Source organism: Zalophus californianus, chromosome 10 (genome assembly GCF_009762305.2).
Source record: "Zalophus californianus isolate mZalCal1 chromosome 10, mZalCal1.pri.v2, whole genome shotgun sequence".
Taxonomy (NCBI): domain Eukaryota; kingdom Metazoa; phylum Chordata; class Mammalia; order Carnivora; family Otariidae; genus Zalophus; species Zalophus californianus.
The window spans coordinates 24,172,867-24,195,462 of NC_045604.1; the positions used below are offsets into that span (position 1 = coordinate 24,172,867).

At 35.1% G+C, this 22,596-nt stretch overlaps 1 protein-coding gene across 3 annotated transcripts in view; it reads right to left on the reverse strand.

Annotated features, from left to right (window-relative positions):
* Positions 1-22,596, reverse strand: part of KCNT2 (potassium sodium-activated channel subfamily T member 2) — a 362,885-nt gene that overhangs the window by 85,579 nt on the left and 254,710 nt on the right. For all 3 annotated transcript variants that reach the window (XM_027613976.2, XM_027613975.2, XM_027613974.2), the window contains exons 15-19: positions 19,982-20,131; positions 18,341-18,570; positions 9,615-9,828; positions 7,031-7,136; positions 2,768-2,940 (exon numbers count right to left, since the gene is read on the reverse strand). In XM_027613976.2, coding sequence (XP_027469777.1) covers positions 2,768-2,940; positions 7,031-7,136; positions 9,615-9,828; positions 18,341-18,570; positions 19,982-20,131 — 873 coding nt within the window. The remainder of the gene's footprint in view (positions 1-2,767; positions 2,941-7,030; positions 7,137-9,614; positions 9,829-18,340; positions 18,571-19,981; positions 20,132-22,596) is intronic.

A 22,596-nucleotide genomic window follows, 5' to 3' on the forward strand; every position in this document is an offset into this window, starting at 1 on the left:
ATTCAAAAATCTACATAAGGTGCACATGTTAAGGAATGCTAGCCCCTGCCACCTGATCAATGGGATCATAAGGTGGACAAAGGGGTATTAGTGATGCTGAGATGGGATTACTTAATAAAACTAAATATTAAGATAGAGAAGAGATTATCTCTAGTCCATGAAGTGAACACCACCCTAAAATTTGGAGAGATGGATTCTTTGGGGAGGTGCAATATTGTGATTTATAAGAAACCTATATTTGGACATTCAGATCATCCATGGTTCTTGGGTCATAGCTCCCAAAATGCTTGAAATTTCCCGAGGATAAAAACAATGGGAGCATCTTTCATTAAAATATTTGTTCTCTTGTCCTCAGTTCCTGATATCACTTCAGAGCCATAAAAGTGAAATGGGTGTCTTGTTATTCATAACAAGCTCCTTTCCACCACAACTGGGTTGATGTTAATGAGGTGACTTTTGGAAAGCACCCCTTTTGGGGACTTGTTGCCAGGGGAGCCAACCATGAATAGAGGGTTGGAACTTTTAGTCCCATCCCCTGATTTCTGAAGGGGGGGAGGGGTTGGAGTTTGAGTTCAACCACCAATGGCCAATGATTTAACTAATTATGTCTATGTAATGACCCCTCCATAAAAACCCAAAGGAAGGAATTTGGGGAGCTTCTGGGTTGGGGAACACATGGAGATTTAGCAATAGTGGTGCCCTTAGAGAGGGCATGAAAACTCCATGCCCTTTCCCCATAGCTTGTCCTTTGTGTCTCCTCCTTCTGGTTGCTCCTGGGTTACATCTTTTTAAATAAACCAGAAATTTGGTAAGTAAAATTTTTCTCTCAGTTCTGTGAGCTGTTCTAGCAAATTAATGGTACTTGAGTAGGGAACTCTGATTTCTAGTCTGTCAGTCAGAAATATAGCTAAACAACCTGGACTTGTGAGTAGCATCTGAAGCCCAAGAAAGGGGCCACTGGAACCTCTAACCTATAGCCGGTCAGTCAGAAACAGAGTTGATATAAGCTAAAGTTTGTGAGTGGCTTCTGAAGGGAAGGGTGCAATCTTGTAGGACTGAACCCTTAACCTAGATAGTAATATTGTCAGAATCAACTTGAATTGTAGGACTCCCAGTTGGTGTCTCAAGTGATGCTTGTTGGGGATGTTGGAAATCACCCACCAACACATACACACGTTGAAATTAGGTCCAGGAACCCAACTAGATTCACACATTAGAACAAGAAATTTACCTTGAAACAATGTAAAACAGGGGAAAGGTCAGCCTTTACCCTTTGCTTTACCTTAGGGATGCTATAAGCACAGCTCTACTTTTTCAAGACTCTTCCTATCTTCCTCTTTGTATTCTGGGAGCTCAGAGGATCCACTCTGATCCAAGACATACAAGATGGGGATGCTATAGGTCAATCAACAATCAACTTGTAAATACCCCTGCCTTAAATTCTATCTTAAGGGAACAGACACACCATAAGCAAAAAGAGCCAAAACCTGATGGTATTAGAATTCACAGGGTCAATTGAGCATTTCTTGTGTGCCAGTTTAGCCAGTCCCTTAGAGCTTCCTGCCAGAAAGGTTCTAGAACTAGGGATAGATTCAAAGGCCTTGGAGGTGTTTCACAACCACTCCATTGCCATAGCCATCTGGCAACCCAACTTTCATCCTCCTAAGATTTGTTTCATTAAGCTTTTCTTTCTTCTGACGATGGGTCCAAGTTTCTCTTCCCCATACCTGCCCTAAATTTACCTGACCTTTCCTTGGACACCGAAGTGGTATCAGGAAAGTCACTGAGTCATCATATCTGAAAATGCTTCAACTGAAACCTCTAGAGTCTTCACAATTTTTAGAGTTGATTATCATTGTAATAATGATGCTAAAAAAGATGCATCAATGAGTGTCTTGATATTGGTATATTCACTATAAATGATGTTATGAAGTTACAGTGGAAAGATATTTTTGTTTTCAAGAACTTCTTTTGATAAATTTTAAAGGCAGAGACAAGGCAACAGATTTTGGCCTCATTTAGTTTATCCTGAAATTTTGCATCACTTTAGAATTTAAGAGGAGAGTTGGAGGATCCTAAAATATGGTATTGATCTAAGGACCATCTGCTACCAATTTGAGTCACAGAGAAAAATATCATAATTTTAGGATACAATGGGTTTGACCACTGCATTCATGACCTACACTTATATTTGCACAAGGATTTTTAAATGCTTAAGTAGTCTTATTTCACAAGAGTATATCAATCCAACATTTTCAAAATAAGTGATCATGGTAAAGCATTAATTATTCATATTATATTATAAAATATATATTTTAACAGTGGAAGAATCACATTAAGTTATGATGATGTGTCATAGTACCAATTAAGAATGGATCATTAATATGCTTGGTTGATAATTAATGGTTCTTTAGAAAGACCAAAAAAATTGTCCAGTTTTGGCAGAAATTTTCCAGGCTAGTTGATTAATTTAAGGAAAATAACTGTAATTATTTCGATGGCATGTTTCCCATTGGTACTGAGTGATGACCACTTGCAAAATAGTTTTAAATGAAAAGCTCAGAGTGTTCCAGTGATGTTTTAAGGAGTATTTGTGAAACAACCATATTCAATGATTGTTTTGTACCATAGCACAAAATATATCTCCCAATGAATCATGTGCCATAATGTATCTGATTTAAAATATTCTAAGCAAATTAGAATAAATAATTTTTGATATAATATTAAAAACTCTTTGTCTTGTTTGGGTATTTTAAAATATACTTACGGGTTGTCCAATAGCAGTACTATGGGATTAAGTTCTTTCTTTGGTCTATAATATGCCCTGAGAGGAACAATAAAATTATACAATCCATTTCCAGCTGTTTCAGCTGCAACTATAATTAGCTTATTTTTGAATCCATAGGCTTTTGCGTCCTCATAGTAGTTATGCTGGCAACTCTAGAGAAGAAAAATTATACAAAGAAATGCCATTTTTATACTCCACTAAAATTTGCTGAAAAAATTTAGGATATATGGAAAAGTAAAATTAATCTAACCTAGTAAATCCTTTATTTTATAACAAATTTGAAAATAGTTACATTTTTCTATGCCCAGTTCTCCAGCCTGCTTCAGGAAGTGAAGGTGTGCATGGACAAGACAAATGAATTTTAAGTGTGTAGCTTAATATGGGGGAAGAAAAAGTCAGAAATATGTGTGTGCACATGTTCTGCTGTAAACTAAAACATATTGCTAGATGACATCTGGGTATCTATATTTAAAAAATTACCATAATGTATATGTATATCAAAAAAATCATGTTATATATTTTAAATATATACAATTTTTATTTGTCAATCATACCTCAAGAAAGCTGGAAAAAATCTACCTCTGACTTTCATTTCCAGAAATATAATAATATTATAATTAAATGACCTTGGAACATTCCAAGTACTGAACATCTAAAGGGATGGATACCAAGAAAGATTTCTTTGTTGTTAAAAAACAAAAAAAGAAAACACTAGTTGTCTAAATGTATACCTGAGCTGGCAAGATAATAATAGAAATACACAAAAATAAAATACCAATACTAATAATAACAACAAAACAGTAACAATACATTATCAAAACTCATTGTTATCTTGAGGGTATTTTGCTATTTTCTAGAGAGCTAGTACTTACTGGACTTAACGTTATTAAACCAAATTCTTTTAAACTAAATTATCTGCATGGAGAACTGTTTTAGTGTTCTGCTCTTTTATCTTTCTAGGCCTCTCTGTGGGTTTCTTTTTATTTGGGTTGAGATTAGTTGATTCTTTGTGGATTCATCACCTATTCTGGAATATTCTCTACTTTTTATCTTTAATAAAAAAAATTACAAAATGCTGTTGGGAACAAGGCACCATGAGTCAGCAGAAACAATAAACAATAGAATTAGACTCACAAAGACTACAGATTTTGTTGCTATTAGATTCAGAACAGAAAAAATGAACGTGTTTACTATGTTTAAAGAAATAACATTTAAAGTATGAACAAAGAACAAGAGGCTACTTAAAATATTCAGGTAGATGTTAAAAGAAATACATATTCTAGAACTAAAAAGTATAACAATTAAAAATAAAAACTCAAACAATGGGTTAGATTGCACATTTGATGCATGTGAAGGGGTCAACTGCAAGACAGAGTTGATGTAATTACTCAGAATGTGAGAAGAAAAGAGATATAAAGTAGTATGGTAAAATTAAGATACTTGGAAGGTAGTATGACAATGTCTAACATACATTTAAACAGAATACCTGAAAACGAGATGAAAGTATCAGAAAGAAGCCCTATTCAAGTAAATATTAACTAAGGATTTTCTAGAATTAATGAAATACTCAAGTCCTCAGGTTCTGGAACTCCAGTGAATCCTAATTCAAGGAAATAAATAAAAATCCAGATTCATATGCATGGTAATAAAAATGCAAAACAACCAGACAATCAATCAGATCTTTAAAAGATCCAGACAGAAAAGAGAGACCACCCACAGAGAATACAAACTAGAATGATGGCCAACAATTCAATAGCAACATGGAACCCATAAAGCAGTAAACAAAATTCTAATGGGTTAAAAGAAAAAGAAAACTCATCCTGGAACGGGACACCCAACAAATCTGTCTTCCAAGAATAAGGACATTTCTAGGAAAAACTGAAATTGACAGAATTTAACACTAATAGGACTTTAGTAAGAGAATTTCAAAAGTTGTAATCAGTAGGAAAATGAATCCAGAACGCTTAAGACATTTAAAAAAAAAAAGAATGAAGGAAAGGGGAAATGATTTTTTAAAAAGGAAAGAGTAAGTCTTCATTGGAAGTATGACTGGAGATTTACTAATGTAAGTAGGATCCACAACCACATGAGGGAATGAAAAAGGTTACTCACAAAGAGGTCATGGAAGCAGAAGAGTGACAAGTGATGTTGAGATTATTAAGAACTTCAATATTTATGAGATAAAATGAGGAAAAAGAATTAATTTAGAAGATTCAGAAGTAGCTTAATTAGAAGAAGAAAAAAACAAAATAAAACAAGGAGAAAACAGGGAATTTAGTGTTGATAAACCTTGATCAGGAACCAGTTTGTTGATACTGCTGTAGAATGAACTGGGCAAGTAATCCCAACTCACACACTTCACAGATGCAGTAGGATTGACTGTTTAATCCCATCTCTTGATTGCCAGGTAAGCGTTCATTTACATAACAGACCACTACCTCCAGCCACCAATGCTAAATAAATAAAGGATAATACCAGATGTCATCAGCCAGTCAACAGCATTCTGAAACTTCGCCTTCTTAGTATGGTTAAAAAAAAAAGAGAGAGAGAGAGAGAGAGACAGTTCAGAGTCTTTGGCTTTAAAAGACCCTCTATTGTTTCTTCGCCAATCCTTATCTCTGAAAGTTTAGCTTTTCAATTGTATCAGGTTCCCTGCTTGGAGATAAATCATGTCCACTCTTTGATCTCCCAGTATGTTTTTTTTTTTTTCTTGAACTATGTGTTAAAAAGTAAAATGCAGGGACACCTGGGTGGTTCAGTCTGTTAAGTAGCTGCCTTTGGCTCAGGTCATGATCTCAGGGTCCTGGGATTGAGTCCCATATCCGGCTCCTTGCTCAATGGGCAGCCTGCTTCTCCCTCTGCCCCTCCCTCTGCTCTTGCTCTCTCTCTCTCTGATAAGAAAAAAAAAAATGTTACCAGAAGTGAATCCAGGTTTTGTGGGGCCTTGGGGAATCCTCTTTATGGAAAATAACACAAATATTATAAATTTTAAAAAAATAAATCACAGGTTCTTAGAAGAGGCCAATCCAGGTGAAGGAATCCTGAAGCTTAAGATTTATTAATGTTACCAAAAATACACAGCTAGTCAGCAGTAACAAATACTGCAGACAGTAAATTAAAACAAGGGCCAAAAAAAAAAAGGCATTGAAAGATGGGGCTGTCCAGCTTAATGGACACAGAGGAATCTTTGGGAGCAATGGCAAAGATTTTCTAATGTTCCGCTATTCTTCCTCAAGAGTGACAGTAACAGCCAGGCTTCATGATGTTTATTTTTATAAAAAAGTAATAGTAGCAAGAATACTAACAAAACGCATTAGGTGCCTACTCATTTATTAACTTCCTGGCACTGTGTTAAGCATTTTGCTTGCGCTAATTCACAGAATTCTCACGAGAACCTGATGAGGCTCATATTAAAATTACAACCATTTTACAGATATGGAAACTGAAATGTAATGGCGAAGTTATTTACCCAAATTGCAAAGCCTATAAGCAGAGAGCTGGGATTTTAACTCTTGTTAAACTCCAAAATTTAGAGTAAAAGAATAAATTCCTGGTTAGAATTAGCAGCACATTTTAATTTCTGGGAGGTGGAGGATTTGAGAATCTTCTTTTTATCTGCTTTCTTATTCATCAAGAGAACAAGCTCTTATACAGATAATGCCCAGTGGCCATCTTGGGAAAGAGATTTAAAAATGTTTACATTCTTGTAATCTTTCTGTTTTGAATGGCTCCTTTAGAACATCTGAGCAAGAATCAAGAGCTGCAATAAAATCTTTAGGAAAGGAGATAATAACCACAACACTGATACTAGCTTTCAGTCTAGTCAATAATGAATCTTTGTGGCTAACACATAGACAAGCTCATTTCACCATGCTGAGCAATTCCACATTAAGTTTTGAGGCAACAATGCCTTGCAAAATAAATAGTGCAAAATTGGCCAAAGTGATTTCGAGAGACTCTCGATGTTGAGAGTTCATAGGTTTGAGGTTCTGGCACCTTTGATTTCCTCTTTAAAAACATGACTGACTGACTAATCGGGCACTTTAGTAGAAGGGTAAAGCATTTGGGTAATCTTTAGTACAGTTAAGAAAGTACAATTCACCATTTTATGTATTGTATTTACATTTGAAAAGATAATGGTCTTTAAACATATTTTAGTCAAAAGCCTATACAGAATTATTTAAATATATGTAATTACAAAATGCTATAATTTCGGTTTTGGAGAAAACAACAATTGCTTACCTTGTCTAGTCTTAAGCAGCAAAATGGCACTTTTTCATGAAGGAGATGACAAAAAGTGGGTGAACTTCCTATATATGGAGAGTAAGGTGGGTAGCCTTTAGCATATCTGTAAAACAATATGAAATATTTGAGTTACCTTGAATAAAGCACACATAGTTGGACAATTAAGTTATAGCCATGTGTCTCTATTTTTATAAAATTAGGTGCAACTCTTTATGTTGCAATTACATTTTGATAAAGAAATAGTTAAGAGGGGCGCCTGGGTGGCTCAGTTGGTTAAGCAGCTGCCTTCGGCTCAGGTCATGATCCCAGGGTCCTGGGATCGAGCCCCGCATCGGGCTCCCTGCTCAGTGGAGAGCCTGCTTCTCCCTCTCCCTCTGTCTGCCGCTCTGCCTACTTATGCTCTCTCTCTCTCTCTCTCTCTCTCTCTCTCTGTTAAATAAATAAATAAATAAATAAATAAATAAATAAATAAAATCTTTAAAAAAAAAAAAGAACCCATGGACCCATGGACCAAATCTAGCCTATTGGCTGGTTTTGTGAATTAAAACTTTTTTTTGTTTTTTTTATTTTAAATGTTTGGAAAAACATTTTTAATTGGGAAAAAAAAGAAGAATATTTCATGTCACATAAAAATTACATGAAATTAAAATTTAAATATCCATAAGTGAAGTTTTTTTAGAACACAGCCATGCTCATTCGTTTTATGTATTGTCTACAGGTGCTTCAAAAATAGTTGGATTGGTGCAGCAAAGATTATATGGTCCGTAAAGTCTCAAATATTTATTAGCTGGTTCCTTTTAGGAAAAGTTTGCCATTCCTTGATTTAAAAGATTTAGAAAGATGTTTTTAAACTGCAATATTAATTTTTATAAAACACATTTAAAGCAAAATGACTTATTATGATTTACTCCATTAATATTCATTAGTTATGAATGAACGACCACAAAGGAGTAAACAGTTCAGTTAATTATTCAAACACCCACCAAAAACAGAATATTGATGGAAACATGCTTAAAATATTATCAAAGATAATTATTTGCTGACTCTATGAAAGTAGCCACCTGCATGCACATCACAACTGTATTAATTTTCAAAATAAGACTACCAAAAAGTAGCAGCATAAATGAAAATTAAGAAATAAAATTTGGTAGAGGCAAAATTCCTCTATCTAATATGAAAACTGTTTTCTCAGTAAAAATTACCTTCAAAGCCAAGAAATTTCCCAAACCTAGTTTAAACTGTTTTTCAGACATTATTAGCTAGGAGGATAAGATGGTACACATTTTGCAAATTTAGAAGTTGATAATCTCCACTATTATTTCAATATCTTTTTCAGTTTGCTTAAAAGAAAAAATCCACCTCTCAATCTTTTCAGAAGGATATGTAAAGAAAGAATTTCAATCACACCACACAACATCATTTCTAGAAATACACTGGCAGTCAAACCTCTCCTTGTTCCCATCAAATATTTCACAAACAAATTTGAGTACTCTTGATTTCTTGGAGAGTGGATTGTGTTCTGCAGGAACATCAAACTTCCTTGTAATAAAACTTTTTTTAAAGTGTGAAGGATTAAAAGAAGGATTTTTTTTTTAGTTTCAATTATATTTCAGTTCATTTTAGTTCAATTCAACGTTAACATCAACATTAACTGAACATCTATTATATGAAAGATATTGGGACTAGTGTTTAAATGGTGTTACCACTGCCATTACTACTACTAGTATTACTACACCTCCTAGTAATTATTACTCATTGAATGCTTACTCAGCACAAAGCAGTGTCCTAAGCACTTCTCCATTCTCAATTAATCTACATCTGAACATTATGAGGCAGTAATTATACCCCCTTTACAGATATAGACACTGTGGTTCAGACTGTTTAATCAGTCACTTGCACATAACCAGTATAGGGTGGAACTTACATGGGAAATAAACTCTTTCAGACTCTATTATCAAGACTGCTGACCACTGTGCTTTCCTCAAAAAATAGCAATATAATATGTGACTAAGACAAGTAAACAAAACTTACTGAAGACTAAAATGTGATTAATAGCATGTACACTGGCACTATGTATTATGGAAGCATAGTAAAGAGAACTAGTACCTCATGTATTCATTCATTCAAAATATTATTGATGTATACCATATGAAAAATACCTCTGAACGCTAAGATAAGGAAGGGAAGCTTAATGGTGGAAACCTGCACTACATGTCATTGAATAATGACCGAACTTTAATATGGATATGGAAGGAAATAAATTAAAAGTAGAAAGTACAATATAATTAACAAAAACACGCAATCATGAAAATGTATCCTATATCATTAAATACCAATTTATATATTTTCTTCTTTAAGGATAAAATTTGGAGAAAACTGATCCTGGAAATATATGTTGAAGCCAGAAATTTGAGGTCTTAAAATACTTTGTAGGTAATGGAAATACTGGCTAATAGGAAGGGTGTTCTGGTAGAAGTATGTGGAATTGATTCTAGGATATACAAAAGGTAAGGACATTAGCGCCCCATAGTAGCACAAATTCTAGTAAATCTTACAACTGTTCTAGAATATCTAAACATACTCTAAGTTTGCGGACATTTCTTCATCTGGTGTAGTTTCATCTTCTGATTGATCACTTAGAAGATCACATGTTTGAATTGATGATGTATCTGCAACCTCTAAAACGGGAGCAATGCTAGGTCTTCTGATTTCTTTGCTTCCCTCCGTAGGAAGAGACAGGGTGGGGCCACTTGTTGATCTACAGCTTGTGTCTTGCAAGTCTATAGCCACAGTACCTGCAACAAGGAAACATAAAAATCCATCAAAGCATTTCCCACCTAGATGATAATCAACATTTAATGATCAAAATGAAATACAACCAGTATAACTGGGAAATATATTATTGTTTACCCTTTAATCTTACAGGTTATTTCTTTCCCATGTGGACATTTTTGCCTACATGGATTAAAAAAATTGTGCATTTGTGCAAAGTGTATTTGCTGAGTCTAGTTCTATTGCACAAAACATAAGATTTGTGAAAGCCCTTAATAGTTAGGAATTTAAAGGGAAAAAAATACCTTGTTTCAATTTACATTTATTTAAAATTAACAAATAAAATTTTGGCCTTTTCAGTATAGTGGATTTCTCATTATATCCTTTTCCCCCATTTTGTTCTTATTCTCTTGCTGATTTGTAACCACTCTTTTTATATTAGAACCATTAATATTTTATATTTATTCAACAAATATTTATTGATCACCTACTGCATGGAAAACACTATCCTACGCACTTGGGATATGCAGGGAATAAGATAATGCTTCTACACATAAAGGTTTATCTTTAAAATAACCAAGTAGACAAATAAATGAAAAAAGTCATTTTAGATAATGGTAAATACCATGCAGAAAATAAAAGAAAATGATGTGGTAAAGAACACTGGGGTTGGGAGCAGTTGAAGGAATGAATTTTCACCAGGTGGTCAGTGTTCGGGAAGGCTACTCTGCAATCATGACCTTTGATTTTTCACTCAAAAGACAATAGTGAGTACTCAAGCTGTGGAAATACCTTGAGGCAGTAGTAACAGCAAAACCTAAATAGTTTAAGGCTTTTGAATACTGGGGGGTAGTCAAGAGTAAACAGAAGAAAAAAATTCCTTTGGGATTTTTTTATTGGAATTTCAAAATTAATTTAAACATCAATTTATGGAAAGCTGATGTCTCTCCCCTTCTGAAGAAAATAATACACCTTAACTGATGAGTGCCATCATATTTCTCTACCACTCACTTCATTTATGCACTAATACCTGGTTATCTGTCTAAAACCCCTCAGACCTCACTTTGTCCCATTTGAAACACCTATTAAAACACTCGCCACTTCTCTCAAACCTCTGACCTTGTCATCTCCTTTACTATTACAGCAGAAGTTTTTAAAGGGGGAATAAAACTAATGGATTTTAGCATCTTTTTCCTTGTACCATGGAAAGAGAGCTCAGCAACTGATTTCTAAAACCTCTGAGGCAATTACATGTCTCCACCGAAGGAGGGATAAACAGGAAATGTTTTTGAGGGTGAGAGTTGGTAGCACAAGTCTGGTGAGAATATCCGAGTCTTTCTCAAAACTGAAATCAATTTAAGTTTCAGAGACTTGTACCTCTTCATACACACAAAACTCAGATTAGCAGGAGGGGAAGCCTAGTGTGTCTTTAGTTCGTGGGGAAGCCTTCATGTGATGGGAATATATGAACATTCCCAGAACTGCTGTTTCTGAGAAAAAGATATGGGGACCAGTACTCAGCAATTCCAATATCAGAGCAAAGGTAAAGATTGTTGCCATCAGAAACTTTATGCTCATCCAATTTTTAGCACCATAAATAAGGATTAATCTATAATTCATTTTATCTTTGGGTAAGGGGTGAATGGGGATCCTAGAGAAAATAAGATTAAAATTTCTATTTAGTAGGTATGTAGAATTGATTAAAAATTAAATTTTATAAATTTGATTTACAAAAATAAAGAAAAGCCATGATTTACATCCTAAGGTTTTTTTAAATTTTTTATTGTTATGTTAATCACCATACATTACATCATTAGTTTTTGATGTAGTGTTCCATGATTCATTGTTTGTGCATAACACCCAGTGCTCCACGCAGAATATGCCCTCTTTAATACCCATCACCAGGCTAACCCATCCCCCCACTAGAACCCTCAGTTTGTTTTTCAGAGTCTATCGTCTCTTATGGTTCATCTCCCCCTCCGACTTACTACCCTTCATTCTTCCCCTCCTGCTAGCTTCTTCTTTTTTTTCTTAACATATTTTGCATTAATTGTTTCAGAGGTACAGATCTGTGATTCATCAGTCTTGTACAATTCACAGCGCTCACCATAGCACATACCCTCCCCAATGTCTATCACCCAGCCACCCCATCCCTCCCACCCCCAACCACTCCAGCAACCCTCAGTTTGTTTCCTGAGATTAAGAATTCCTCATATCAGTGAGGTCATATGATACATGTCTTTCTCTGATTGACTTATTTCACTCAGCATAACACCCTCCAGTTCCATCCACGTCGTTGCAAATGGTAAGATCTCATTCCTTTTGATGGCTGCATAATATTCCATTGTGTATATATACCACCTCTTCTTTATCCATTCATCTGTCGATGGACATCTTGGCTCTTTCCACAGTTTGGCTATTGTGGACATTGCTGCTATAAACATTGGGGTGCATGTACCCCTTCGGATCCCTACATTTGTATCTTTGGGGTAAATACCCAGTAGTGCAATTGCTGGATCGTATGGTAGCTCTATTTTCAAATGTTTGACATCCTAAGGTTTTAAGTTAAAATTCATATGTATAATATTTATCCTCTGCAGATGACCACATTGCTGAATTCAGAGCGAAAACAGAACTTATTATAGAAGAAATCCTTCAATTCCCTGACTGCAAACAAACATGAGAGTTTCAACAAACTTGTTCCTTCTTTTCTGCTTAGAATCTAGCAGGGAAAACAATTCAAAAAGTAGTTACAATTACAGAAACAAGCTCTTCTTTGAACATTTCCTTTGCTTAACAAAAACTGATTCTTCCACAACATCTTCCCCTCAGCCCTTTAAAAAGGTGGTGGGTAAATACCCTCAGTGTTCTCACAGACTCTTTCAGACTCTTTTCCTTTTATTCTTTCTAAAATCCCAGCTTTGTATCCCAGATCTTCAGATTCTATCACCACTATCTTTCACTGCTTTGTTTGGTGACTAATCCTATGTCATTCTACTTATTTCTTAATGTTTCTAATCAGTTTCTCCAATACTATGCACATTAGTTTGTCAGGACTGTCATAATGGAGTACCGCAGACCAGGTGGTCTACACAACAGAAATTTATTTCCTCACAGTTTTAGAGGCTGGAAGTCTAAAATCCAGGTGTTGGCAGGATTGGTTTCTTCTGAGGGCTGTGAGGGAAGGGTCTGTTCCAGGCCTCACTCCTCGGCTGGGAGATGGTCATCTTCTACCTATGTTCCTTCTCATTGTCTTCCTTGGATGTGTCTTTGTGTCCTAATTTCCTCTTCTTAGAAGGAAACCAGTCATAGTGGATTAGAGCCCACCCTAATGACCTCATTTTAACTTGATCACTTCTGTAAAGACCTTAGCTTCAATAGAGGTCACATTCTGAGGTACTGGGGGTTGGATTTCAACATAGGAATTTTGGTTCACAATTCAATTCACAACACTATTCCTGCCTCATCCAATGTGTTAAAAATACAGATAGGTAAGCCTTCTCACTTCCTTGAATTCACTAAAGAAATCATTTTCATCTGAAGCCCCTCACTTCTGCACTTTTTAGACCTTGTTATAACCATTAACAGCCTCACTGCATTTATTCATTTCACACATTCATCCTCTAACCACCACTATTTCCTATCTTTTCGGGTCATTCTCATTTGTGTGTCAACTTCAGCTAAAGTTTTACTCTTCTAAAACTTCTAGTTATAATATCAAGTTTGAATAATCTCCCTCACTCCCTTCATGTTCTGTCTTCTCTTTTTACCCATCTTAAATTCCATATTTAAGCATTATGATTATTCACGTGCATATACTCTTGGTTCCCTTGCCACATTTTTGTTCCCTTACATTCTTGGCAAAAGCAAACCCTGTTTGGTTGCTGGAGTGGAGGGAGATGGGAGGGATGCGGTGGCTGGGTGATGGATATTGGGGGAGGGTTGAGTGCTGTGAGTTGTGTAACACTGATGAATCACAGACCTGTACACCTGAAACAAATAATACATTATATGTTAATAAAAAATAGATTAAAAAAAAGCAAACCCTGTTTAAATTCCTGTTTAAATTCAACTCTGTCAACCATAAATTCAACCATTCTGTCATAAACCCCTCTGATCTGCCATTTTCTACTATCTCTCCAATGAAAGAGTGATGGTCACTGTTTTGTCACATTCACTTGCCAGTTTTCAATTCTCATGTTATTTGAACTATTAGTGGCCGTTGATGTAGCAGATCACTCCATTATCATGATACACTGGATTTCAGGACACCACACCAGGTTTTCCTACTTCCTTGCCAGTGGCTCTTTCTTGGATTCTTTTGCGGGTTTCTTCTCATCTCCCTGATATTTAATGTTGATATCCTGTAGGATTTAGTCCTTTGTCTTTATCCCTTTTCTGTCCATACTCATTTCATCAATGATCTTGTTCAATCTCATAGCTTTAAATATAATACATAAGCTCAGGAACCCCAAATTTACTTTTTCAGTGTATACCTCTTTCCTGAACTCTAGACTTTTATATCTAACTTCCTGTTCGACATCTTCCTCTCAATGTCTAACAACATGTGAAGTTCAGTGTGTCTCAAACTGAACTTTTTACCCATTTCCCATCAAACTTGCACTCCCCAAGCCTTCCCTATCTCAGTGGATGGCCATTCCCTTTTTCCAGTTGCTTAAACCAAAAACCCTGGGGTTCTTCACACTTCTCTTTTTCTCATAGTTTGCTTTCAATCATCAGTGAATCCTGTTACTCTGTCTTCAAAGTATACTCAGAATTTTCTCCTTCTTACCACCTCAATTTGAAAGTACTCTGATCCTTGGGCCAAACCAAGGATCTCAACAGCAGCCAAAGTGACTGTATTAAAACATAGGTTAGCATAGGTGAGATCATGCCATTGCTCTGCTTAAAACTTGCAATGACTATCTTTCATTCAGAGTAGAAAAAATAATCCTTACTTTGAGTTTAAAAGCCCAAACACAATCTGTCCTGTATTACCTCTTCCACCTCGTCTCCTATAACCGATCATTGCCCACTGTGTTTGAGTCACAAGAACTTTTTTACTGTTCCTGGAACACCCAGTCAGGCTTCCCATAAAGGCTTTGTAGTAGCTATTATCTGTGAGGAATGTTCTTCCTCCACATATCCACAAGGCTAATTCTTTCATTTTCTTCAATATTTTCTCAAACATCATCTTTTCAATGAGGCTTGCTAACCACCTCATTTAAAAATTCAGTCTCTCCAGAATTCATAAACCGTTTTATTAGCTCATTTGCCTTCTTTCTTTTCTCTTATTACTTATCACCTTCTAACACACTAAATTATTTCCTTATTTTTTATGTGTTGTTTATTGCCAGTCTTCTCTGTGATAGAACATAAGATCCGTGAGGTAGGGATCTTTATCTATTTGTTCACTAATTTATCACAAAAACTTATGAGTGTCTGGCACATATTAGGTATTCGGTAAGTAATTGTTAATAATGGAAAAAAATAAGTAGGGCTACTATAAAAAAATAATATGCTATGTCAATGACAAACAGGGTTACCTAACACAGTCCAAGCAGGGCCATGGACTATGTCTCAGAAAAAATGATATTAAGACTGAGATACAAAGGATTAGAAGTAGTTACCAAGGCAAAGCTGGGGCCTGGGGAGTAGACCTGTCAGAAGAAACTTCATGTGTTAAGGTCCACTGGCGAAAAACCATTAGTGAAGGTTGAAAGGAATTTAGTACGAATGGGACTTAGGAATGCAATTGAAGGGATAGTAAAATACAATACTAGAAAATAAAGGTGGAATTATTAAAAAAAATTTAAGTAAAGTGACTGTGTGATTTATCTTATAAACTAGGATACCCTTGAGAATCAAAGGGGGCGGTCTTTAATAATGACACCAGGATAATGTATATAAACTGGGACTGTCCTGGGACAACTGGGAGTGCCTCATGCAAACAAGAAATTTTGGTCATCCAAATTATAAGCCATGTAATATTATAAAATTTAGATTTTTTTCCCTTGGATAATAAGAAGCAATTCAAATGATTTATTTTTTAAAAGATTTATTTATTTTAGAGACAGAGAGAGAGAGAGCATGTACACATGTGGGGTGGGGGGGCAGAGAGAGAGAGAGAGGAAGAGAATCTCAAGCAGACTCCCCACTAAGCATGGAACCCAACGTGGGGCTTGACCTCACAATCCTGAGATCATGACCTGAGCTGAAATCAAGAGTCTGACACTTAACCAACTGAGCCAGCCAGGCACCCCAGCAATTCAAATGATTTATGCAGGAGAAGGATACTACCAAAATTATATAAAAATTATAAGTCTGGTTGCAAGGTGGAGAAGAGTGCAGGACAGCATGGAGGCATGGAGAGAAGCTTGGGCGGGGAGTGACCCTGCAGTTGAGGGGAAGAATGATGGACATTCAGACCATGATTACACAGACATTGGCAGAAAGAAGGGAATGACTCTCAGGGATACTTGATACTTTGATTTAATAGAATTGGGTGAATTCTGAGGTATGAGAGGAGAGGAACAGTGAAAAGTCAGAATTGTGACTTTCTAAATTATAACGTGTCATCTGTTTTTTAGTCAAAAAATGGAGGAGGAAGTAGTTTTAAATAAAAGCATAAAGATTAGTTCAATTTGAATATGCTGTGTTGGTTTTTCCTGTGACACATCCAGACAGAAATACATAACCAGTATATTGTTGTGAAGAGAAATTTAAGTTAATGATTTACATAAGAGAATCATCAGTTTTTGGAGGGCAAGTCAATCTGTGGGAGCAGAAGCACATGGTCAATACCATCCTATGCAGTGAAGATGTCCACTGGATTTAGTGACAAACAGAGTGGTGGCTTTGCCAGAGTAGTAATATAATGACTAGAGATTTCAGACTAAACCAGGCAGAGGCATGAGGGGACAATAAGATTTCAAGCCAGCAACTGAAGACAACTCTTTCAAGGAATTTACCTGTGAAGATGTCAAGCCAAGAGGTCCAGGTATGTGTGTCTGTGAGCGTGCGTGCATACGTGTCTGTGTGTGTGTAGAGATATGAAGACAAAGACACACAGAGACAGACAAAGGGAGGAGAAATGAGCCAATGATTTTGAAAAAAAAATAAAATTAGGTAATAAGGATGAATTAAAATAAAAAGGTCCCAGAGGAGGTAGTAAGTGAAGTCATTACTATTAAAATATTAAAAGTTGGGGCACCTGGGTGGCTCTGTTGGTTAGGCATCCAACTCTTGGTTTCGGCTCAGGTCATGATCTCAGGGTTGTGAGATCAAGCCCTGTGTAAGGCTCTGCGCTCAGCGTAGAGTCTGCTTGAGATTCTTTCCCCTCCCTCTCCCTCCCCTTTGCTCCTTCCCCTACTTTCTTGCTCTCTTTCTAAAATAAATAAATAAAATTTTTTAAAAAATACTAAGAGTTAAAAGAAAGGACACATTATCCTTGTGACAAAAATGAATGTTTGTGAGTTCATAGGTGGTTTGGTGGCAAAATTTAAAGGAAATTCTTATTTGTCTGGATCTATTCCCTTTTTTTTTTTTTTTACTTCTGTGTCATAAAAGCCAAGTTCAATGGTAAGAATGAGATGGAGGATGGAAGAAGAGTTTTGAGAAAAACAGAGAATATTTGAAACCTCTGTTGATAACTGGATACAGAACTTACAAAAGAACTATAAATGTGACAGGTGATCATATTCTAATGAGAAATATGAAATCATTGTTGACAATTTTGAATTAGCTTAATTTCTTTTTTTTTAAAGATTTTATTTATTTATTTGTCAGAGAGACAGAGAGAGAGAAAGAGAGCGCACAAGCAGGGGGAGCAGCAGAGGGAGAAGGCTCCCTGCTGAGCAAGGAGCCTGATCCGGGACTCACTCCCAGGACCCTGGCATCATGACCTGAGCCAAAGGCAGATGCTTAATGAACTCAGCCACTCAGGCATCCCAAATTAGCTTAATTTCTCACCAGTTTAATAGCTTAGAAACTTTGTTCTGTATACTTAGTTACACCAAGTTTATAATATACACAATTAGTTTCTAAGTTTGACTTTGAAATTTTAACAAACATTGAAGGATATTTATTATGTCTTTTAAAGAAAGAAACTAGGGCACCTGAGTGGCTCAGTAGGTTAAGCATCTGCCTTCGGCTCATGTCATGATCTCAGGGTCCTGGGATCGAGCTCTGCATAAGGCTCTCTGCTCAGTGGGGTGTCTGTTTCTCCCTCTCCCTCTGTGATCTCTCTCATTCTCGCTCTCTCAAATAAACAAATAAAATCTTTAAAAAGAAAGAAAGAAAAGAAAGAAAGAAAGAAAGAAAGAGAGAGAGAGAGAAAGAAAGAAAGAAGAAAGAAAGAAAGAAAGAAGAAAGAGAGAAAGAAAGAAGAAAGAAAGAAAGAAAGAAAGAAAGAAAGAAAGAAAGAAAGAAAGAAAGAAAGAAAGAAAGAAAGAAAGAAAGAAAGAAAGAAAGAAAGAAAGAAAGAAAGAAAGAAAGAAAGAAACTAGTGATATTTTCAAATTTATGTATACTTACCCATGCTGGCAATTATGCTATGTACAGGTAATCGAGAAGGTCCATGATAAAATGACCTTGGTACATTGCTTCTTTTCTGCTGGTCTTGGTTTTTAAATGCTGAATTCTCTTCTTTGGTAATATTAATATAAAAACATATATCTGTAGCATTCATAATATATCGAGGACCTGGATTCAGCAAAATGTTTTTATTATCTTCCCTCCGAACACCAATCAAGCAGACGCCAAACCTTAATTTAAAAAAATAAAGTTTAAGAATTATAATTCAGCAAAGCTCTTATGTTTTTTGTTTGTTTTTAAGTTTGCATATGTAAGAAAATTGGTAAACTATTAAAAGGTAGAGGAAAATTAAAACCCCAAATCACAGCATTTTCAAGCTTGAAAAGATCCATCAAGACTCAAGATGCTCAAGACAAAAAAAAAGACTCTCAAGACAAAACTTTCCTGTTTTTCCAGGAAAAGAAACTATGTCCTTAGTGTGTGGTGAAATCAATTTACTTGATCATGACATATATACTTTTTTTTAATGAAGACCAGAAAAAAAATAATGAAAAACATCAGGGTGTGTATCATTAGTAAGGGTAAGAATTTTTTATAAATCATGTGTGTGTGTATTGAGTCTTACCATAAATGTATATTTTCACTTGGTAAAAAATATAAAACAGTATTACTTTAGTCAAAAATGCTTAAAAGTCATTGGCCTAAAAGAAGAAGAAACTTACCCAAGGTCACATGAGGAAAAAAATCAGGGTCCCTAAATTTCTTTTAGTTCTGTTTCTACCTTATTTGGTTTACTCTGAATTTTACAAAAAAAAAAAAAATTAATAGTCTGAATAGGTGCACAGCTTAATTGGGAGAAATATCAATGACTAAATGTAATAGATATTAAAAATTTCTCTTATACTTTTTCAGGTTATGCTCCAAACACAAAATGTCCTGAATGTTTTTATTTCAATATGTCTAACATGTTACAATAAATCTAGCTTAAAAATATTTTTTAAACATCAAAAGTATATGTATGGATAGAATCATATTGAGAATTAAAGTGGAATACATTAAATATTAGATTAGTGGAATATACTAGATATATACAAACCTTAAAAATGTTATATCAATATATTTATAATACTGATAATATATTACTTTCATTATAAACATAGATTGTTTCTTTAGTAAATAATTTTTCTCAAAAAGGAAAAATATTATGTTCCATGTTTGAATTAGAAGGTACAATTGTTTACTTTTTAACTTATTTCTCTGGCCAAAGCAAGTTTTTTTAAATGTCTAGATTTTATAAATGTTATTATGACTTTGTCTACATTTTTAATCAGCACTTTAAAATTAGATCTCTAAAGAAGATTCATTTTCATGTATTTGTGAATTCTTAATGGATTAAAATATTTTAAAGATAACTTAAAAGTTACTAAAGTCAATATTCCTACTAAATTATACTTTATACCTAACACTCCTAACTTGTAAAGACCATACAGAAGCTCAGAGTTCAAATGTCTCAATAATTATGTTAAAAATTCCAGAATACTTGCAACTCGTGAGCACCAATATGGGCTGTATTTTAGAAAACTGTGTTTAAAGGGTGTGATTGATTTATATTTTAAGTCCACTCTGGAAGCAGAAACATACTTTTTGTGTGCATGAAAAGAGGCATATGTAAAACTCTTTCCTTCGTACTCAGCAAAAAATGTACTTTCTTCCAAAACAATGTGGTAAACTTCATTGCCAGAGCATCTACCGTACATCTTCTGCCACTGTTCTGGCGATTGCTGGCCTTCTCTGCAACACAAACACATACACATACACACACACACACACACACACACACACACACAGAGGAAAACACAGTGAATGCGGTTAAAAAGACAATTTTCATACATAATCTGGTTTCCCTACAGGAAGAATTGGTAAGCACAGTTCAAAGAAGTCTATGTGTGGTGCTCTAAATGATGATATTATTTATAAATACTACAATGAATTACTACAAAAATTTTGAAACTAACACAATATATAAGTTTGAAAGATGGCAGATTCCTAGAAAGTAGTTCTTCGTAATCCAGTTAATGAACGCCCTTTATCCTATGAACCGATAAGATATAGCATTTCATTTTAATTTCTGTTTATGTATATCCTGTCATGCATGTCCTGTATATTATACTTGTTTTATAGTCTAAATAATATGGCCCACTTCATCTCATTTATGATACCTGCTTGGCCCTGGTAGGTAACTGATTTTGCTTTGTATTTATAAGTGTATACATGTTAACTTATCAATTTGATTTCACAGAAAATATACTCTTAATTTCTGTCCATATCATAGCAATGGCTTTCTTCCAATTGTGTAGCAGTTAAGAAAAAAATACCTCTTCATGATAAAAGGGTCTTCAACGAGATCCCCAGAAGTATTTTTTAAAAGAACGTAAGTTTATCTCAGAAAGTACAGTTTGTATTTTCTGGAATGTTCTGCTCAGTGGCCTTGGATAGAAATAAAAAAGTCAACCAATGAAAAATGTATTGTGAATAAACAAGAGTTCTTCTTTCCCATTTTTTATAGTAAATTTCATTTTTTCTGAATAAAGCTTATATAGTCTATAAATACAAGAAATGCACTTTAAGAAGGAAAGTCATAAATATATAAATATCAAAATATTTCATCATAATGTCTGTAGATTCTGAATGGATAAAAGCAGATAACAAATTATATCTATCATATTTAGGGTTTAAAAAACCATTTTAAAACCTGAGTTTTATCTAAAGGATTATTAGAGATAATACATTTATTAATATTTTCAAAGAGTCAGTAAGTTTTAAAAAATCATATATTTTCCAGGTATGCTTCACTTTACTTCATTCTTTCTTATTTGTGCTTAAGAGTCAATTAAGAGTCAAGAGTTCATGGGGTGCCTGGTGGCTCAGTCGGTTGAACGTTGAACACTGGACTTGATTTCAGCTCAGGTCATGATCTCAGGGTCATGATCTTGAGCCGGGCCTTGAACCCCGCCTCGCTTGGGTCAGGGGATTTGCTGGAGATTCTCTCCCTCTACCTCTGCCCCTCTCCCAACTTACACGCACTCTCTCTCTCTCTCTCTCTCTAAAATAAAGGAATAAAACCTTAAAAAATAAAAGAGTCAAGAGCTTGGACCCTGAAGTGTGGTCACCTGATCTGAATCCTAATTCTGCAATCTTGGGTTGTTAAGTAACTTCTGAGTGATTTCCTACCTCTTCTGTGAAAAATAGCACCAGCCTCATGGGTTAGATAAAATGAAGTAATACAAAAAAATTTCTTAGCAGATGTTGGGATCGTAGTAATCACTCAGTAAATGTTAGCTTCCACTATTTTCCTCTTACACCTTCCTCATTGCTAAATTTTGGAGCCAATTTCAACATGTCTAGTCAACCTACACCATTGCCTCTAAAACCTTTACTCTTTTTTCTTTAATGCTAATATGTTTTTTGGAAATAGGAAAATAAAATAAAACAGACCACTTCTGACTACTGACTGCATCTGGCTCTACCTAACTACTACTTCCTAAAAATAATTTTTCTTGGTGGAGAAAACGTTCCCTTTGGCAAACAAAATAAAATTATCTTTGTTATGCTCCATAGTCTACTTGGCAAAATGATACTTGGCATAGATAGAATCCTTTTAAAGTGCTGGAAATGTAAGAGAAGGTGCCAGTAATTCATCAGAGTTTGTTTGAGATCCAAAAGGTAGCATGGAGTCAAATCATTGTCAGACAAGGGTACTAAAAGCTATTCAAGAGAATAATAAATCTAAGTCCAGGGGCTGAAAGGGGAATACAATGTTGTAACTTGGCAGGGAACAGAAAAGGAGGGTTAGGCAAGGACATTTCAGATGGGTTTCCCTAAATCATTTGCTTGTTCTCATGCTATTTTATGCTTCTACCCCCAGAAGACCTCTTAAGCTTTCTTCAAATATCCCAAATAGGTAAGAAAGAATCTCTAAGTTTCTGCTAATTGTAAATACACAAAATTTTCTCCTTTTAGCTCATGTTAATTGTGTGAGAAATGTAGGAAATGAGTAATGCCATTTAATACTAATGGCTATGTCCAGTTCCCACTTATTAATCCCTACATGAAATATTCATTGAGCACTTAGGCTGTGTCAGGGAGAGCTCTAGATTCAAAAGTTACGGCAGTTAACCAACACGACAAAAATGTTTTCTTGTTTGGAGCCTCTAGTGAAGGAAGACTGACAATAAACAAAAGAAGCAAACTGTGTT